The sequence below is a fragment of the Apis cerana genome, linkage group LG3, assembly GCF_029169275.1.
Source record: "Apis cerana isolate GH-2021 linkage group LG3, AcerK_1.0, whole genome shotgun sequence".
NCBI lineage: Eukaryota > Metazoa > Arthropoda > Insecta > Hymenoptera > Apidae > Apis > Apis cerana.
The window spans coordinates 6,880,116-6,900,331 of record NC_083854.1 but is presented as its reverse complement, the minus strand read 5'-3'; the positions used below and the strand labels follow the sequence as shown (position 1 = coordinate 6,900,331).

Sequence of the window (20,216 nt, the reverse complement as noted above, 5' to 3'; positions counted from 1 at the left end):
GGCTATTCGATGCGTTCATTTATCTCCGCGATATTATTACACGGCGATATTATTTTTGACACGATTCGATTCCGCGCGCGATTCGTCGGAAGTTTGCGCACACATTCGCACATCCAGGACCAGGAGAACGTTGGGGATCAATTTGTTAAAGGGATCGAACGAACGGGCCGTGTGTATTTTAATTACTTTGCCCGATATTTTCAATATTCCGCGTATGGACGCCGTTAATTGGATCCATTTGTTTCCCTTTTTGAAGATCCGATTACGAGCTGGTACTCGGTTTTCGGATATTTCTCGCGGTTACGCTTTCGCCTGCTCCTCCCCCCCCTCCTCTTCTGTCATTATTCTCCGCAATTTCAATCCTCCGCTTCGTTACCGGGTCCGCTCGTTATCCGGATCGATACCGGATCGACTTCGTCGATACGAAAATCGTACGAGATCTCGAACGAGGTTACTATCCTCCAACATCTGTTCCTACTGTTCCAACTGTTTCCTCTCGCGAAACGATTTGATTATCGTTGATTCGCCGCTTGCCGCTTCTCCGTTCTGACGATGAACGTTCGTTCTTTTCGTTTCGATGACCTGATTTTCTCTTCCTTTTTTTTTAAATGTATGAGGTTATTGCAAGTCGTTTCGATGATCGTAATGGATTTCTTCAACTTGGTTTAGAATATCGCATTGATAAAAATGGATGAGAAGCAAGCAACGGGATTTCGATCGATAATTCTTTGTCAGAATTAGTGGAATTGCAAGAGTCCTCCCTTTTCTCTTTCCCTTTCCAATTTCGATTTCAATATAGATAATTGGTGAACGTTTAAAATTTGTTGAAAAATTGTTCACAATTTAATTGAATGTTACGAAACACGACAACTAAATTCGACACTAAAGAATTGCGATCACCCCCCTGGTTCCTTAATCCATCATCTCAAACCCATCATCTTTTTAAAATGAAATTACGTACTCGGCGATCGTCTTCCAAGTAATTTAGCAAAATAACCTTCGTCAAGCCAATTTTCCCTTAAGAGAGAAGTGTCGAAAATTGCCGGTTATTAATCCTTAACCACCCCGAATAATCGCAATCAAAAAACACGTTCAATTTGCGCGCCCAACCACCATATCCAACCATCCAGAAAAAGGGTCACGAAACCGGCTTCTGTTCCTCCATTCCCTTCCAACGATTTAATCGTTTCTCTTTTCCACCGTGGAGGGGGACGCAACACGGTGAAAATCTGCAGGAAGTCGAACGGATCGAATAATGAAAGTCACGGCACGCGAGACACGATCCCCCTGGCCGAAATTACGGTGGATCACGTGAGGAAGCGAGAGGAAAGCGTGCGTGCGTGTCTGGATCCCGAATCGTGTCGGCAAGATCCCGAAATCCCAGCAATTCCTAGTAACACCTATGAATATGAATATAGTCTCGTCCTGAAAACAACGCAACGAGTTTTCGTGAACCGCCACGTCCCTACGGCCAATCTATTAAATATATATATATATATATATAAAGAGAAAGAGAGAGAGAGAGAGAAGAGGAGGGAAGCGCGGATAACTAGTTTTCGAGTAAATTGATACGTTGGCGTTTGCCATTTTTTCGCCATATTTTCATGCGCGTGTACCCTCGTGCCTTTTTTCTCGATGGTTATAATCTGGCAATTACTTGGTCGATAAGTAATTGCACCCTTATCGCGCAACCCGCTTGTAACTATGGAGAAAGAAAGTTTCGCTTCTTTTTTTCCCGTTTTTCGTTTCGTTTTTTTTTTGTATTTTCTTCGATCCGCCCCTTGGCTTTCGGTCGTGCGGAGAGAAATGCAGCAACGCGTCGAGTTATATTACTAGGCGGGGAGGGGGAGAAAAAAAACTCGCGATTCGAGGAAGCAGAGGGTGAGTTCCGATTTTACCGATCATCAACCTCGTTTCGGTAGGTAGAGAGGCCGACCCGCGCGCTAAACGCTCTTTCATTCGCGCCTCTGTGCCGAGGATCGTTGCGCTTTTATCGAGCTCGCGATACAAAAATGTCCCTCGTGTGCCATCCCTTGCGGTCACCCTCTGTGAACCGTGCGTCGCTGAACGAATAAAGAATACAGCTTTTTTTCTCTCTCTTCCTTTTTTTTCACGTTTTTGGTTCACGTGTACTGATCCTGGTGCTCCTCTCCCTTCTTTTTTTCCTTTTTTTTATACCGAGAAAAATGGCTCTATTAACGGTATCGGTGGTTAGTAATTGGACGGTTTGTCATGCGAGCGATAATAAAATTTTAGCCGCGGCCGCGCGAAATCCATTCAGCTCGGGCAGCGCCAGGCCGAGTTTTATGGTAAATAAAGAACGATCCGAGGCTTGGACCCCCGTTATCGGGCCAATTCCCTCTCTGCTAAGCGGTCTGCCTCTCCACAACCCCCCGTAACCACGCGCGCAATCTGCCAGAAGCACGCTTTCACGAGAGCCCCATACCCCACTTATCGGGAGGGTCGCGCTCGTCCGCAAACAAACTCATAAATAAAATCCTTACAGGCCGCAACTTTCATGGATGGCGGGTCCACGAGGAGCGGAAAAAGAAAAGGAGAGAAGAGGAGGAGGAGGAGGAGGAGGAGGGTTTGATGTCGAGGCTGCAGTTGCTGACCCAGTTGCCGCGCCGCGTTAATCCACGATGGTCCACGTGGTGTGAAAGACCGCCTCGAGGATTTGCTCGCTGTCAACGACACGCGAGGGATAAATAAACACGTGTGGCACTTGGATCGATCGATTTTCCTGAACTACCGGTGGTGATCCTCCTACTTTGCGTCTCAAATTTCTGGAATATACGAAGGATGCGCAGCATTGAATTATTTGGAAGAATAATTCTTTTCTTTAATTAGAGCTCTATCTCTACTGAGTTAATAAACATCGAATTTCCATCAACATCGTGTACTTATATTTATTTTCTGACTCTGAAATTTCGTATCAAATTTTACAATATAAATTAACAATATTTTTAATATACCTTGAGAATCATAATTTCCAACATCGGATTTATAAAATGGGAAATGATATTGCATGCGACGATGATTTATTTCCAGGCTTCGCAGAATCTTGTTACAACCTTAATTTCATCAACCTCCCTCTCGCGCGATTAATACACCCTTTCAAATTTATTCCCAACGCTCAGAAGTTCGACTCGCCCAGAAACGACACTTTTCATCCCCCTAGCGTGTAATTAAATATGTAATACCGTTCTTGTCTTTCAATATCACATTCTAACATTAATATAGGCGGTAACAAAGAGAGATTTTACGATTCCTCATCCATTCTCTCCCTCCTTTCCTCCCTCCATCCACTTTTCTTTCCTTCGCATTCAACGATCCCCGTTATTCATCCACCACGTAACCAAACTCCAAAAGCCGAGTTAACGAAGTCGAATCGTATCGTCGCATCGATCAGAGGCAACGCGGATCCGCGAGTCGCGCGGAAATTCAAACAGGAGGAAACTGTGACGAAAGTTTCGAAACCTCGAGTCTCGTATAACCGAGCCAAATGCCCCGGACGCGAGCTGGAATATTAAAACGGACGCGTTATGCCTCTCCTTTTTCCCTCCTTCTCTCCTTCCTTTCTCGTTTTTCTCTTTTTCATCTCGGTCGGATGGCTCGTCGACTCAAAATTCAGCGCCCGTTCCTCGCGAGGAGCCAAAATTCAACAACTTTTTTTTCCTTCGTGGAGAACTCCACTACCGAGGGAACGTCCGGTTTTCTTGGCCAAACTTTTTCTATCAAGATTACCTGCAACGTTCCTGGAAGAGGGGGGAGGAGGAGGAGGAGGAGGAGGAGAGGATCGTGGGGGATAACCTTTATCATCCGGGAGCCGCAACTCGAAATGGATTTTGTTTGCTCCGCCGAGAGGGAGAAATAATATTTTGCTATAAGTCGATGGATCCGCGCGTTTTTAATCAGATTCTTCGATTCTTTGTTTTGGAGGAGGAGGATACGATGGAAAAGACGAGTTGGATTTAAATGGATTTCGTTTGGAATGATGTGGGATAGAGATAGATCTCTGGGGGAAGTATTCAATTCTTCCTAGTTTCTTTATATCGGGATCTATACAATACAGTAGCTTTTGTTTCGAATTAATTTTCCTTAATGCACTTTTATCGATGGACTTGCGGATTTATCGCAATAATTCAATTTGAAACAAAAAAAAAACATTAAAATATCTTTTCTTTCCATTTCACAACTCTCTAACCAGAAAATTCTGTTTTAACAAACAACAAACCAACGCGAATCACGCAAATAATAATAATAATAACAACAACAATAATAACAATAATAATAACAATAATAATAAAAAAGAAAGAAAGAAAAAAAAGAGCAACGTCAAAACACACGTCTCTCCATTTCCAGTGGAAACTCTTGCCAGAAAAACATTTTCTATTATCAACTCGGCTTAATCCAATTAAATTACGGAGCGCGACCAGGTAGCCAACTTTATTTTTACCGAGCGGTTTCCGGTAAACAGAAAGGCAGAATCTGTTGTTAGAGACGGAGGAAGGGGGGAGGAGCCCGCGAGTAAACCAGTGTGTCGGAGGGAAAGGAAAGAAAAAGGAAAGAAAGAAAAAGGATGAGAGTAACGAACGAGTTACGAATCTTACGGGGGTGGTAGAAGAGAGCGAAACGGCCGTCTATATTTGCTGGGTTTTGGCGGGTCGCCAACAATAGCTGTTTCGGCCAGGTTATATCTCACTCCATGGCAACCCATAACAAACATAAGTGAATTATGTCGACGCGTGCCGTTTGATACTTTACGGGAGGAGGCGGCGCGGTCAAACCCGATTAGTCCGGCGTGGAAAACGCTTCGCGAGATCAATTGCATGCGCCGCGTGTCACCTTCTATCATCCCTCGTCGACCCTCCCCCCAGCTCCACCCGTATCCCCCCTTCGCCGTCGTTGATTTATCCTTTTAATACGGGCTGGTTTTTCGGCTGATCGCATGCGGGAACACGACAAACAGATTTTTCACGCTATGCAAATCGGGATTATGATAGATCAGCGGCGTAACGAGAAACAAATCGTTAATGAATATTCAGCGGTGGTGTCGGTGGGGCGCGGATTTAATACGTTCAACGATTATCGTTGTAGCGTTCTGCTTCTCGTAGCGGGGTAAAAAAAAAAATGTTTATCGCGGAACCATCGAAAATGAAGGAGGTGAAACGCGTGAAACGCTTGATGTGTAAATTAATTCCCGTCCCTTTAGAGATTTATCGCTTGTTTGTTTCGAGTATTTGTTAAATACTTTTTTTTTTATTACACTTGAAAATTAATTCACACCTTACTTTTAAATCTCCTAGTTTTAGTCAAAATTATTTTCACAGTTTCTCCTCTCTATACGATATCGTAATCTCGAGAATCAACTCGGTCAAATGTCCTCGACAATGTATCTCGAACGCGAGGAAATACACGAAAGAGAGCAACGTGGCGCTTTCATCGGAGCGCTAATGGTATCATCCCTCTTCGAGGACGAAGAGTCGACAAAGATTTATCGGCGGGCGTCATTGTAATCGGTGCTGTTTTTCCGGATCATCGGAGACAGGATTTACGGGCGACATTCCCATGCCGTGGCAACAAGCTTTCCTCGCTTTATCAATTACGCGGTATGCGCGCGTCTGGGCGGCGGAAATCGGTCGCGCGTAAATCAACGCGCGGAGGAATTTGAAAACAGGAGAGGGAAGAGAGAAAGAAAAAAAAAAAAAACGCGCGAATCCTTGTCGAATTATATAATTAGGCAGCATTTTTCCACTCGCATAAGAATGGAATTCGAATCTTTCAAAGATTCCCTCTCCCCTTTACTTCTCCTCCTCGGTCGGATTGGATTTATCGGCCGGCGTCATTTTAATCACCGACGGTTTTTCAGATAATCGAAAGTGATTGCGCGAGCTTGTATCAGCGTATCGGCCAACGATTCCGCCCCCAACAAATTTCCCCTTCATCCCCCCTCCGTAAAAAACCGATCGCTCCGCGAATTTTCCAGACGCGAATGAAAACGAATTCGCGTTACTCCCTGCCTCGCGGTAGATTTTCACCGTTGTTTTATTTATACGCGTTACGCTAGAAAATTTTCCTGTCGTCCATTGTTCCGGTTGCTTCGTTCGCTCGATTTTTAGGGGGGATTTTAACAGAGGAACGAATATATGCCGTGCCCTCGAAATGCAACGATAACTGACATTTGAAATAATCGACGTGTAGTCGACGAAGTTATGAAAATGAATGTAAAGAATTTTTTTTTTTTTTGAAATTACTCGATACCTCATATTTGTTCTTTTCTAAGAAGATTATGATCGTCAATCTTTTATTTTAACAGCGTCTTACGTGCCTCTTGAACGATCGAAGAAACAACAAATTAAAAAGTTTTAAATGTTAACATCGATAATTATTATCTGGATAGTGTCGTTAAACTTCAATGAGTCAGTTGTCGAGAGAAACTATGACAACAATGGTATACAGTTTTAAAACTTTTCTGACCAAACACATTTCGTCATCTCGAAGATAGCGCACGTGTTACAGATCCAGCACGCGCTATTTAAAAAAAAAAAAAAGAAAAATATCGATGACTAAACCCTAGTGAATCTCCGCCTCAAGATCGCCGTGATAAATTAACAAAGGCATTAACAAAGCGCAAAGATTGCTATCACTCTCTCCCTATCGAAAGGATTGATTAAAATTCTCAAAGCGATCACAGATTCGCAACACCCTCCAAGCCAGATCCCGGTACGTACATCCCCCGAAAAAAACAAAGACAATAAGAAAATTCCTTCCTACCCTCCAGTATTCATTGCGACCTCCAAGTCTCCAATAAAACGAGAGTACGTGATAAATAGAGCAGGGGCCATCACGACTCTTTAGCATTTGTTAATTTTCTCCCTCCAATTTTTCCTCACCAGTGATTCCTCCTAATCGCGAACCTGCCCCTCGAGTATTCGCTTCATTCAGGATACGTTTTCACGAACCGTTATCAACAACGATTTGCTTCGATATCGATCTTCACGCGGTTCGTTTCATTCCTTATCTCTCGATCATTGATCGATCTCTCCATCTTCCATTCTCCAAAGCGTAACGAGGCGTGCGTGCGGCCGAGCAAATCCGATAATTTCTTAATATAGTCAATTTTTAATTCGCCAATTTTTCAAAAACTATGGATCGTCGTCGAAACGATATAAATCGATCGGTTTCGGTTATTAACGCGGGTCGTTATTAATTCTTCCGAATAAAATTCTCAATTTTCCGCTCCTCCATTTTGTCCACGCGGCGAATACAAAGGATATTTATTTATTTATTTATTTATTTCTTTCTTTCAGTCGCTCATTATTCGCGCCGCTGTTATTACAGAGGAAACGAGCCGATTCGTTTAATCGCGCACAATCACGCCTATTAATCGCATTACACGCGCTCGTTTCATTCACAGTTACGTATTATATCCCCGTTTAACGTTCTCGTATAGTTAACTGGCGGATCTTAAGTTTTTCTTTAAGTACGCGAAAGCGGAAGCGGAAGCGTTCACTTTATCGTTGGAATATTTCTTTTTTCTTTCTTTTAATTCTCCTTTTTTTAAGTTCGAGAATAGATAAAACACGTATACTTTTAACTGTTAATAGAATTACTGCTTTATCCTAAGTAATTTGAAAAGAAAAATTTTTTCATATTTCCATAAATTGCACGTTTTTATCTAATTATTATGAGACCATTATACTGTGTTTTTTTTTTCCTTTTCCATTTCTTCGTATCTTATAAATTATAGTATATATATATATCTTTCGATCGCCTCACAGAATACCGTTCAGAATAATCCTACAACTGTATCTAAAATTCAAATGTTATTAACGTGTATCCGAGTCGGAAATTAAAAAAAAAAAAAAAAACACTCTCTTACGGAATTCTCCTCTCTTAATTAAATCCCGGTCGAAGCCACTCGAGCGCGAGCAAATCCCGCGTTAAGTCTCTTCAACGGCGCTGTCTTTCAATAAGAGTTTGCGGCCCTGACCGAAGCGATATAATAAATATCGGTGGACGGCGCGCGACAAGCGCGTCCGTTATTTGGAGGGTGTGTTGGTGGGGTGGGGTGGCGCGGAGTTAGGGATGGCGTTTCGCACGGTCGAGTTGGACAGGTTATCTCTCTAATCCTATCGTTTCGGTGTACGCCATTCCAACCCGTGCCGAACTTCCAGGGGCATGAGATTGCATAGATACGGAGGATAGCCTGGAGATTTACCATTCTAATGTATGCGAACGTTAGTTGAATATTCCGCCGAGGCCACTGCCACCGAAACGTGTCTCCTCTTGCCGCGTTCTCATGTTTTTTTCACTATTTTTTTTCGGGGAGGGCGGGGCGTGTTGGAAAACTGAGAACGTGCTAAGTTATCCCTTTAAAAAAAGGGGCTCGGCTAATCTCGATGCAAAGTGGCGAATAAGAGATCCTTTTTACCCCGAAAATTTCCAAAGATATCCTTCTGTTCGCGATAATTGTATCTCTTCTCGCGGATGTTATATCACAGCATGAAAAATTGAATCGAATATCCGAAAAAATTCTTATTTATCTCCCATAATTCTTGGAAAAATTCTCAACGACTCCGTTCATCAAAAATTTCCATTCGGCTTTTTCCTTTTCGAGGAAAACGGATAAAAAAAGAGAAGCACAAAAAGTAGGGATCGACAGTGTACAGGTGCAGTAATAACGTACGGGGTTGGGTCGTTTCGAAGCTACTTAAACACTCGGCCGTGTGCGTTGCAGTGGTCCGCGCGCTAGTTAGTAGTAGGCTTAGAGAAAAGGGGGTAGAGGAGTTTCGCACGCTGGGGTTGGAACTGGCTGGCACCAGATTTATCTCTCTACCCCATCGTTTCGGGGCTACGATGTTATGGGGCGCGGCGGAACGCCAGAATGCCGGTGCACCGAGAGAGGGGTGACTCGAATACCAGAGACTCGGCTTTGAAGCACGGGATCCTATGTTCGGTGTGCCGGTAAATGAGTTTTCTTACGTCCCCGCGTTTATTCACCCATCCTTCCACCACCTTTCCTCGTGGGAACACTGTCTTCCCCCCCTTTCCTTCCGTCCTCCTTTCATTCATCGGTTTATTCCTCGTCTCGCGTTACAACTCTCCCGCGTGTTCTCTCTTTTGTGTGGAAAAATTGCACAGAGGAGGTAAAAACGGTTCTTCGATCCCTCGAGTAATTAGGAATTAATTGTCTGCGATCGATTCATTCAATACCCGATACGAACGATATTTTTATTATACTTGTAGCGGATTTAATTAATTAAAAAGTCGAATGATATTCGTTACAATGATAGAATTTAAATGTTTTCTCTCAGCGGATAAAAAAACTTCTAATCTCGAAACCGCTGATAACTAAAACATCTCGTCTCGTGATGAACCTCTCAAGTTCGTATCGAAAAACTTTTTTATAAATGAAACGCTAAACATTTTCCTTATCTTACTCAAATTCCTTCGAGAGCAAGAGCAGACTGTAAAGACAATTATTACCGACCGCGAAAAGGGGGTCGAAAAGTCACGGTAAGAAGGAAATTGTTTCCACGCTGTTTATGCATTGGAAACGGGGCGCAGAAACGAACGCTTGCACCGTGTGTTCACCGGTGTTCCTTGATCTCAGGGTGGAAGGTAACGATACACTTAAGGGGTTGAAAAGGGGGTCGTGGAAGTTCCAACAGTGTTTCCACGCGGTCGAAGGGGTTGGACTGGCTGGCGCCAGGTTTATCTCCCGACCCCATCGTCTCGGCCCACGTTGTTATGGGTTGTGCTCGAGTGACAGGAGAGTGGGGAGGGGATGAAGTACGAGGGCACCGTGGAAACAGAGAGAGCAGACGGAGTGAGACGCGAAATAGAGGAGGAGTTGTAGGACGGGGAGAGAGTGGAAAGAATGCGGGGGTGAAGAAGGTGCGAAAGAGGAAGCATGCAGGCGATCAACAAATGGGAAGAAACATCGAGGGGAGGCTTTTAAGATTCGCCGCGTTAAGTTAAGGTCTATTACGATGTTTCCGATAAATATGTTGCTGTTTTTATCTTTAAAAATATCTAATGGAAGATGCGACGCATAAGAAAGATATTTATGCAAATTTATATTTGATTTTTTCGTGGATCAAAAAAATATCCTCCTTTTTTAAAACTATACGATTTTTCAGTTTTCATCATTCTATCACTCTCTTAAAACAGAATTTTTGTACGATTCCTTTTTCACTTTAAAAATTTGTTCGAACGGTTAAATCGGTTTCCCTATTCTTATTTTCCCAACCACACTGTATTAAATCTAATCCATCTGCAAGAAGTAATCCACGTCCGTTACCGCAACAATAACCATCCCCCACTAACCGTGAACCGCGAAAGCTATGCAACAACGAAATTTAGATAGCGATCGATCGATCGTCGGCGCAAAAACATTGAATTCGATTCCAACGGGTAGACCGCAAGAAGCCGCGAAAGAAGAGAGGCGAGAAAACACAATGGTGACCTCTACTAGGGAATATCGCGTACAATTGCGAGAGAAAGAGTAACAGAGAGAGAGAGAGAGAGAGAAATGGAGGAAAAGAGTTGGAAACACGGGGAGGAAGAGAAGAGGGTAACGTCCGTTGCAGAACAGTATCCCTGCTGCCTTGTCCCTCTGAACCCTTCATCTGGCACCGGTGCAAAAGCATTGTGTCAGGACGTAACAACTCGCGATAGTACGACGCAGCCTCCCATGGGGCACCATTATCCTGATTTAGCGGCACACAGCGGCTACGACTCTATTTCCCGTACGCGTTTTCCCGGCTATACGCCCACTCCTTTGTCCAGCTTAGCTTTATTTGCGCGAAAAAGGGAGAAAGAGCGTGTGGTCGGGCCAGCGAATTGACACGTTTGAGTGCACCACCTCCTCTCTTTCTTTCCACGTCCACCCCAACGCGATTACGTGACACGAAGACGCGCCGTTCTCGTCTACCTGCTTTCGATCGTCTCTCTTAACAAGAATCCTCCATACTCGGGATTTGAATCTGTCAGTGTACGCTTGGTATCGTCGTACGAGGATCGATTATAGGGATGTCGTTGATACGTACGTTGATCCATTTAAATGGAATATAAATTTCGGAAGAATCGTTGGACTTGAATCTATCGCGGATAATGCAAGTCTGTTTTACCTCCTCGATCCGAACAAAACAAGACATAACGATATTTAAACATTTCTGAATCATCTTTTCAATTTTTCACTCGTCTCGTCCCGTGTGCGATTGCGTGTAAATTTGAGTAAACGAGGCAAAGTTACTGGGGCAGAGAGATATATAAACAAGGATCTTCCGTCGCGATGCAATTAATGTAGCCGCGGTGTAGGTCGGCCGCGAAGAGGCGGCATACTCGTGGCGATGTTTAACTCGAGAGTGGTTCCAACAAGCTTCGTATATTTACCAATAACATCGAGCACAAGCGTTCCACGAGTCGAGTGTGTTTTGAATGGGCCGCATGCTTGATGACTGATTGTGTTTCTCAATGGTGGCTCCGTGTGGTGTTCCCGCAGCCCACGTTGCACAATGCGTCGCGTCGAGTTCCCACTGTTGGCGTTTCAATGAGCTCTTGACGATAAATCTAATATTATCTTGGTTGCCGCTCGGGCCAGAGCCTCGCCGTGCAGCTTACTTGAAAAGGCGCCTCGATATCATCTGTACTTGGCAACCGAGCGAGTTTCAATTTCTCTACCGCTGAAAACAGTTTCGGGACTAATGAAGATCGACTAAAAGGCGAGTAAACGAACGAGAGAGAGAGAGAGAGAGAGAGATCAGGGATCTCGCGATGGCGTCGCTCCAAGAATCCACCGTTCCGCCACTGCAGAAACGAGTTCGGGTTCAACTTCCCCTTCGAGAACATCCCTCTTTAACTCTCCGACTCTCCTAAAATTACGCGTGGAACTGTAATCGAGGACTCGAGAAATCGATAAAACAAAAAAAGAGGAAGGGAGAAAGCCGATCGAACGAAGAGAGAGATGGAGAGGTGGGCCGTTTTTATTACCGAAAATCATTCGCGCGGAAACCGAAACGAAAATACACGCAACCGGCAACGTTTATTTGTCAAAGGAAATAAAAGCTAAATATTAATCATCGAGGGGGAGGGGGAGAGAGTGTGCGTAACTCCTCCGGCCGGCGTCGATAAATATCGCGACCACGGGAAATTAATACGCGACGTAGTAGCACACTGTTTAAAACGAGTATTTACGGGACCAGTGGCGGGGAGAATTGCACTGCTTCGTACGAGCGGAGAGGAAGATAGAGAGAGAGAGTATGCTCGTCGGATTACGGGTTGCAGTGGATGTGGATTACGGGGGAGGGATGCTCGTTAAATAGGCTGAAATCGTGGCCGCGAATAAAGACGCGACATCGCCCCGTTCACCTCCTTATTATCCTCTATTCCCCGCGTGTACACGAATAGAAAGCTGGTGGTCCGGTCCGGAGGGGGGTTATTATTAGGGATTCGAGGTATTAAACGTATTTTGGGGGGTAGTATCGATCTTCTTATTCGGCTACCCTGCCCCATACTTAAATACAATCTTTCGGCAACGCATCTGCAATTCGTGTAATCCTCTTAGCGAAGTATTCCTGCGCCTGCCGGTACGCGGCTCCTGATACCGTGTGCCATTGTTTCTTATCTCAACTGATTACGATGCTTGTGCATACATACGTATGCCGGGCCCCGGGGGAGGTAATGGTGCTCGGGGGGAGTAAGGGAAATGGAAAATGTGGGTATATACACACGTTATAACGAGATATTTCGGCCATGGAGTAATCCTCTTAACGAAATGTTCGCTATTAGCCACCGCATCGACTTTCCTTCGTTCCTCCTTCGTTTTTTCCTTAATCATCGAGATTTAAAGGAGGGGGGAGCAGTCTCTTAATCATCGTTTAATTACGATTTATGGATTTAACGAATCCATAGTGTTCTCTTTTTATGGATAGCGCGTGGTCGTTTCGAATCGTTGGCGCCACGAGGGATCTGGCGATAATCATAACTCGTCTCTTTCGTGAAGTATTTGACAGTCATAATAAAATATGGATCTTAATTTTCTGTATCGAGTATTTTCGATTTCCTTCGATTGACGTTTCTTTATAGCTGGAACAACTATAAATTAAAAAATCTGAAATTAATCGTTACAAGAAATTTGGATTTACTTTTTCCTCTTTCGTATCATAATTGTATTTAACACTTAACGCTAGAATTATGCACCATCTATTTACACGTACCGAAGCGATGCCATAAAAATAAGTAGATGTATCGTGTAATTACGTACACGTGTTATCCATATAACAAATTGCAATATTAATTTCCACCGATCGACTGATCCAAAAAAAGGGGAGATTTCGGAGTGAAACGACTTTTTCACTTGGCGCAGAGACGGCAGAGGAGCGAGCCGCAAACGGGTGCTTGATTAGCAATTAATACGCGGCTAGCCGATCGATCCATCGATTAACGAAACCGATTTAATCAGCGCCCCGGAACACGATTGACCAGTCCTATTAATTAGCGGAATAATCGGATCACAGGGAATTACGTGTTAACCGTCCTCCTCCCAGCCTGTATTACTTTCGATAATAGGCTCCATTACCGTCTGTGCTACTGATCCGTTACTAATGTCAGCAAGTCCGCCACCGACTGTCGTTCGAGAACAACAGGACAGAACCGGAGAACGAGAGAGGGAGAGAGAGAGAAAGGTTGGGATCCACGAGGTTTCGTATTCATGCATCGACGGAAATTAATTCACTGATCAAGTCGTGTGTGACGCGATCGAATTAATTTGCGGTGTTCGTACAGAGCGGATTAATTATCATCACTGGAAGCACCGTCTCATTGGCGCCATCCGATCTCTATAATCAATATATACGATCCAGCTTCGTCTCTTTTCTTTTCGGATCAAATTTTTAAATATTCCTCTCATATTCTTTTTCTTTCTTTTTTTTTAATATCTGTTTCGCGTATCGTTACACGTGTTTCATATAAAATTGTAGAGGGTTTACAAGCTTCGAGCGTGCTAAATTTTTACTTTAATCCTAAAACTTACTTTAATCCCGCTTGAGCTCTGGTTAATCCTGGGTAACTTTAATCCTTTCGAGCCAAGACCGCGGTAATACGTTCGAAAGTATCTTTTATAAAAATTGAACGATAGAATTGTAGATTTTTGCCTTTATCCTTCGAAAGTTTCGTACAAAAGTGCGTAATTCTAAGAATCGAATATTACGAGTATCCACCTTATTCGAGGCATCAAAGAAAGACGTAAGCTTACGCGAGATCCCCACTTTTACTAAGAATTTTTGACACGAGACGATATCTGCAATGCGTCTTCGCCTCCTCCACGATCGGTCTTCTGTCTCTGTTCCCCGCCAGTTAATCTTTTCTTAGATTTCTCGGTTTATAAAATATCGAAAACGGTTTGTTTGATCTACCACGACCAGACGTTACTTTGAAAAATCACTGCGTTGATTTTCCTCGAAAAACAGAAGAAACGAAAGAGCGCAAAATCGCAATAACATTCGCGATCGCGAAATTTTCTGGTTATTACTCTTCTGTTCACTGGCATCGAGTCCAACGCTTTTCGGATCATCCCACTCGAATTCCCGCCCTCTTTAGGTAATCAGAAAGGAAGAGATCCCAGGAGCTTTGATTAAAGTCAAGGCTCCTTTGACAACTAGAAAGTTTTCGGTGACCGAGAGGAATTCGAAGGGTTCTCTCTTCGCGACTTTGCAAGGATTTTCCTTTTTTTTTTCTTTCTTTCTTTTTTTTTTTTAGATGAATGAAAACGCATTCGATGTAGAACCGGCACTGTTTCGCGCCGAAATAGGAATCTGAGAAATATGTACCGAGTTTTCTTTGACGAGAAGAAAATTCGAAGAATCCTCTCTACGACTTGATTCTTTCTTTCTTTCTTTTTTTTTTTTTTTTAACATAGAACCGTAGCACTGTTCGCGTCGAAAAAACGGGGCCTGAAAAAACGTGTACCGAGCTCTCCTTTGACGAAAAGAAAATTTCAGTGACCTGCTCCTTCCTCGAAGAAATACGAAGGTCTCCTTTGACGAGATAAAAATTCGAAGGATTCTCTGTACGAGTTCGTGAGTTTTTTTTTCTTTCTTTTTTCTCTTTAACAGCGAATTCAGTAGAACCAGTATTATTTCAAACTGAAACGGGCCTTAAAAAAGTACCGAAATCTTTTAACGAGGAAAAAAATATCTTCTTTACGACCTCGCAAAGATTATTTATTAAGAACCTGCATTTTTTCACGCCGAAATGCGTACCGACGTTTCCTTTGAAGATCAATGATCGGAAGAAATTCTTCTTCTCTGTCAAAGAAGAAAATTCGAGAGATGCTCTCCGCAAGGATTATTATTACTATTATTATCATTAGAAGAAAGAAGTATGAACTTACCGTAGAACCAGCACTGTTTCACACCGAAACGGGGTCTGAGGAACGTGTACTGAGGTTGGGGCGGAAGATGATCGAGAAGGGCGGCCAAACCGGCGACCAGAAGGGGGCCACCCCACGCGTAGCAGGCGTACACTCGTAGTCGGAGGGTCTCTTGGCCTTTCTCCAGGCTCGCCGGTCTCAGATCCCTGCAAGAAGAAAAGAAAGTGGAGAATGGTCAGTGGGGAGGGGAGGGGCGCGCAGAAGCCACGAAACACGAGATCGTTGTGCTCGCTTAAACGGAACGCGAACAATAAAACACTCCGGCAATCCCGCGGTAGAGTTTCAACGTGGAAGGGAGAAAAGAAGCGAGGCTCCATTAGAGAGCTAGGCGGAAATAAAGGTTTCGCGGAACGATCTTTCGGCTGAGCGATGGCCTGCCATTTTGCGTAATCAGCGGCGGTGAGAAAAGAAAACGGGGGAGGGATTATTGTTTCGAGGATGGCTCTAATTCAATGGAATATTTAGAATTGTCGATAAATTTAAGAGAATACACGTATCATCTTCATAACGATATTAAAAGAAATGATAGAATTTTAATTGTTTCTTGAAAAATCAAAAGTTTCGAAGATAATCTGATGCAAATCAATTTTTCCAATTTCCTTTATAGACACAGGAGAAGATAAGAAATCCATTTCAATATCATTAAAGGAAATTGCGATTCGAAAAGGATCACCATTATTAAGAATCGTTTGATCTCGACATTCGTTCAAATATAACTTTGAACGCATTTTTCTTTCTTTTTTAGAACGAAGTAGACACAATTCCTGTCCATCACGACGAAAGAGAGAACCGTCACCGAAACAGATCGATCGATCGTCGGATCGACAAAGGCTTCTTCGACAAAAGGTAATCTACATGCGTTTCAACGGGCGCAAACAAGTCTGTGGAGTAGTAAACGGAGCAATCTACGAAAGGGTGAAAAACTAGGAGGCAGTAAAACGATTGCCTTAGATGCAATTAATGCACGGCCCCTTATTCCCGGCTATCGAGTACCGAGACTTTTTCTCGATAAAAGGGGTGCAGACAGGAGAGAGCGATAGTTTCCGCGCGCGAGTTCGTTCGGAAAGTTTGGCTGCCATTAGCATCAGCCCTGACGGCGACCCCCGTCGTTATTATGCAATTCAAAGAAGCTTGTGTGTTTCAACTTCGACAGATCGTCTCGTTGCCCCGTTTCTCGCTCTCCTCCTCTAAGCTGCGGACAATCCACCGACTGCACTCGCGTCGAAAGCTTGCATAAACTGAAATTTCTCCGCAGCCGCCGCGGAGCCGAAAAGTCTAGGAAGTGAAACGCAATAAGGAGAAGAGAGGGCACGATTCTGGCACGAGTCCAGGGAAAAATGAAACTCGAAGGAATCGCGATGATGATCACGACGGTTTGCGCTTTGAGAATTATGAAAAAATTGCGAGCTTTTCTTTCTTTTTTTTTTTTCCTCAATAACTCTATTGCATTATTTTTTAATATATTCGTTAAAAAGATAAGCTTCGAAGAAAGCAATTGAATCTCCCCATTAAATATTCCACGCATCTTTACTTTACTTTCATTGTTAAAAGAAAGAGCGAAGAATTGGCGTGGAAAAAAATATGTATCGAAAGTTTGATTGGAATCTAGCATACGTTTTGGCGCTTTGACGAGGGATCCTTCTACACACGAGATCGATGCAGCTACACTCGAGCCGACGATTAAGAGGATAATCGAGAAGGTAATTAGCGAAAGAACACGATTCCACCTCACTGGTGGACGCGATCGCGAGCTAAACTTATGGCTATAGCCTATACCCGATATTACGTTACATTAACGAGCTCGAGCAATTAACTCGCCTCTCTCTCTCTCTCTCTCTCTGTCTCCCTCTTTCTCACTTTCTGCATCCAGAGGATACTGTGCAACGCGTGATCAAAAATGGCCACGTTTCGCTCGCAGCCCGACTGGCGCCACCGATGCGTTTCGCTTGTCCCGTTTTATTTGAATTTTCACTTTTTGACAATAGAGCCGCGTCGTTACGCCCGACATTTGCCATATCCGCAGTGACGTCGGTTCAGATAGGGTGCGATTTACGAGTAACAACCCCTCCGCTCTAAAGCCCCGTTGTGTTTCGGCCGCGCTACCCCTCCTCCCCCTGTCTGTACAAGGGGAGGGATGTTGCTGTTATAGCGACGTTAAACTAGCCAGACAATGACGAAGCCTCGTTGCTTCGACGGTCATTGCTCGTAATATCGGGGTCGGCCGTCGAAATTTAATTATTTCGGTGTCCCGTTAATAAGTCCGACCCCTTAATTTCCAACCGACTCTGTTATTCAGCGGTTCCTTCGATCATTGTATTACACCCCGTTTCCAATTTTAACACTTCCGCCTCCCGCTAATTTCGAAATATCCCTTCAAGTAAAATTACGCGACGATATCCGCGTTATATTATCGTTATAACAATTAACGTTTCACTAGTTTGTCCTTGGTTAACTTTTTTCCTGACTTTTTTAATTTTCATCTTTTCGTACAAAAAAGAATTGGTTACACATTGGTCAAAGTTAAAGCAAGTTCGGAGGATACTTTTTCTCGAGATTGGAAAACACCGGGCACCGGTAATTTTGTCAACTCGGTTTTCAACGCCTTCGAGTTGGCGCCTCGAATTTCGCCGCGAGATCCCGCTGGAGTGCTGGAGATATTAATTCCCGGTGGCACGACTCATTTCCGGGAACGCTAATTAGCCATCACCGCAGTCGTGGCGCGCGATTAGTTGCCTCCCGTCCGGTCGGAAGAGAAAGTTTCCCGCGTCGGAAGAAAAGAGGGGGTTGGAGGTCTGGTTTTCGCTTCGAGCGTCGCTGCGGCGGCGCCACGATAATTTTCCCCCCGCCCTCTGGCCGCTGGTGTCCCGGCTGAAAATGGAACGAAACGGAGGGAAAACGCATTAAACATCGCTCCCGGGAAAATTAGGGTGATGCCCGGCTACAACTTCCCGTCCTTCCTCGTTCCCCTTCAATCGTATGGCAAATATTTTTATGTCTCTCTTTTATACGTCTCCCCTCCTTTCCGTTTCCTTCCATGGTAGGAAGGAAGGAGGTATCGTGGATGCCTCTCCGGCCACGGTACGACGATTCGCGATACGACCGCGTCTTCTCTACGACGAAGAGGATTATTACACACGGATCTATCCTCGAAAGTGTAATTCATTGTCGGAGCGATAAAGGAAGAGATAAAGGTTATTTTTGCAATAATGGATTCGCCTGGGAAGGGTTTTCATTCGCGTAAAGGAGATCTCTTCGATCCTCCTCTCGATGAGACGTGTTCTATTATCTCGGGGCGAGCACGCGAGACACGAAGGATGTGGAATGAACGTAAAGAGAGAGAGAAAGAGAGGCAGGCTTAATCCTGACAAAGGACTCGTCGGAATAGCTTCTTTTAATTGTATCCCGTCACCGTGGCTATTTATCGTTCGTATTTGCGAACGGGAAAAAAGGAGGGGGAAGAAGAAGGTCGGTCGTAAAAGGGTGGCAAGGAGCCACATTAAACCTTTGTACGAGGGCAAATCGTCTTGCCTCTCGTGGTTAAACCACGGATTGAAGTTATTAAAAGTATCCGAGAGAGGCGTACGCGTGTCGCGAATACTCGAAGCGATTCCATTCTTCCTTTCTCTCTCGTTTGGCCATTTTAACGCCCATTGAAACCTCACGTTTCAACCACCTTTGAGTTGTCCGCCACCTCGACAACTTTATATACATATACATATCTCTGTACCGAGGAATAAAAGTTGTGGGGAAAAAATTCGTAGAATTACAAACGTCTCGGCCACCCTTCCGTCCATCCCGCTTGGATCCCTCTCTCTGTGTATATCTCTGTGGCGCACGCCCGTGGACCTTAATACAGAGCCGAGACGTAAACGTCGCCGACTGTCGCCGAGGCCAGAACGTATACCAGCGGTAGCCCTATATTTATCTGTCCGATATGGTAATTATACGGACGGCAATTAGCGGCGTAGCCAGTTAGAGAGGTAGAGAGACCGCTTGGCAGACGGTATCGCGCCATACCTTGTGGAGAATACGGAACCAGAGAGAGAGAGAGAGAGAGGAAGATCGTTACGCGTAGACCCATTTCACGACGGTCGGGGAGGATATTATTTATCTTGTGGTACGCCCGTGAATGCGGAAAAAAAGTCACGGTCGTTGCGGAAAAGTTGGACGATCTGCTTTACGCTACAATTATCGTGATGTACTTTAGAAAATTTCCGCGATTCTCTCGGAAGTTGGCCGTTTTAATTCGTACGACGCTCTTTCTGGGTTCTTTGAAAGCAAGCTTGGCGTAATAATTTTATATCGATCTTGTTGCGTTGATTCTCACTCTCCTGCGATGCGATGTAAATTTAAAATCATCGTCACGACTAATGAAAGCGATGAATAATTTGGAAAGATTTGCAAGATGATTTTGAAATAGCCTCGTCTTCTTTTTTCTGAGAATAAATAATCGAACTGGCTAACGAGTTAGAAAAGTGAATCGAAGAAATCGTCGAAGAACGAGTCTAGAAATCTATGCCCACGAGACGCGATCGTTTTTTACACCGTTTCGTTTTTTCTGGATATACAAATATCCGCTTGTGGACAAATCAATTTTATTCGAACGGGATTCTGGATGGAACAAGAAGACAGCCCCAAAGAAGAAAGTTTGGAAACCCGAAAGAAAGGAGATCAAGAATGATAATCCGCGACGTTCCGAGGGAAATCCAGCAAATGTTGCGTAGAAACGATAGTGCCTTCGAAAGTTTGGCGGAACGTATGGAAAGCGAGGCCAGCT

The 20,216-nt window shown here is 44.1% G+C and overlaps 1 protein-coding gene across 1 annotated transcript in view; it reads right to left on the bottom strand.

The window, feature by feature from the left end:
• Window positions 1-20,216, bottom strand: part of LOC107998261 (probable G-protein coupled receptor Mth-like 1) — a 147,178-nt gene that overhangs the window by 15,355 nt on the left and 111,607 nt on the right. The window contains exon 5 of the mRNA XM_062072563.1: window positions 15,401-15,585. Coding sequence (XP_061928547.1) covers window positions 15,401-15,585 — 185 coding nt within the window. The remainder of the gene's footprint in view (window positions 1-15,400; window positions 15,586-20,216) is intronic.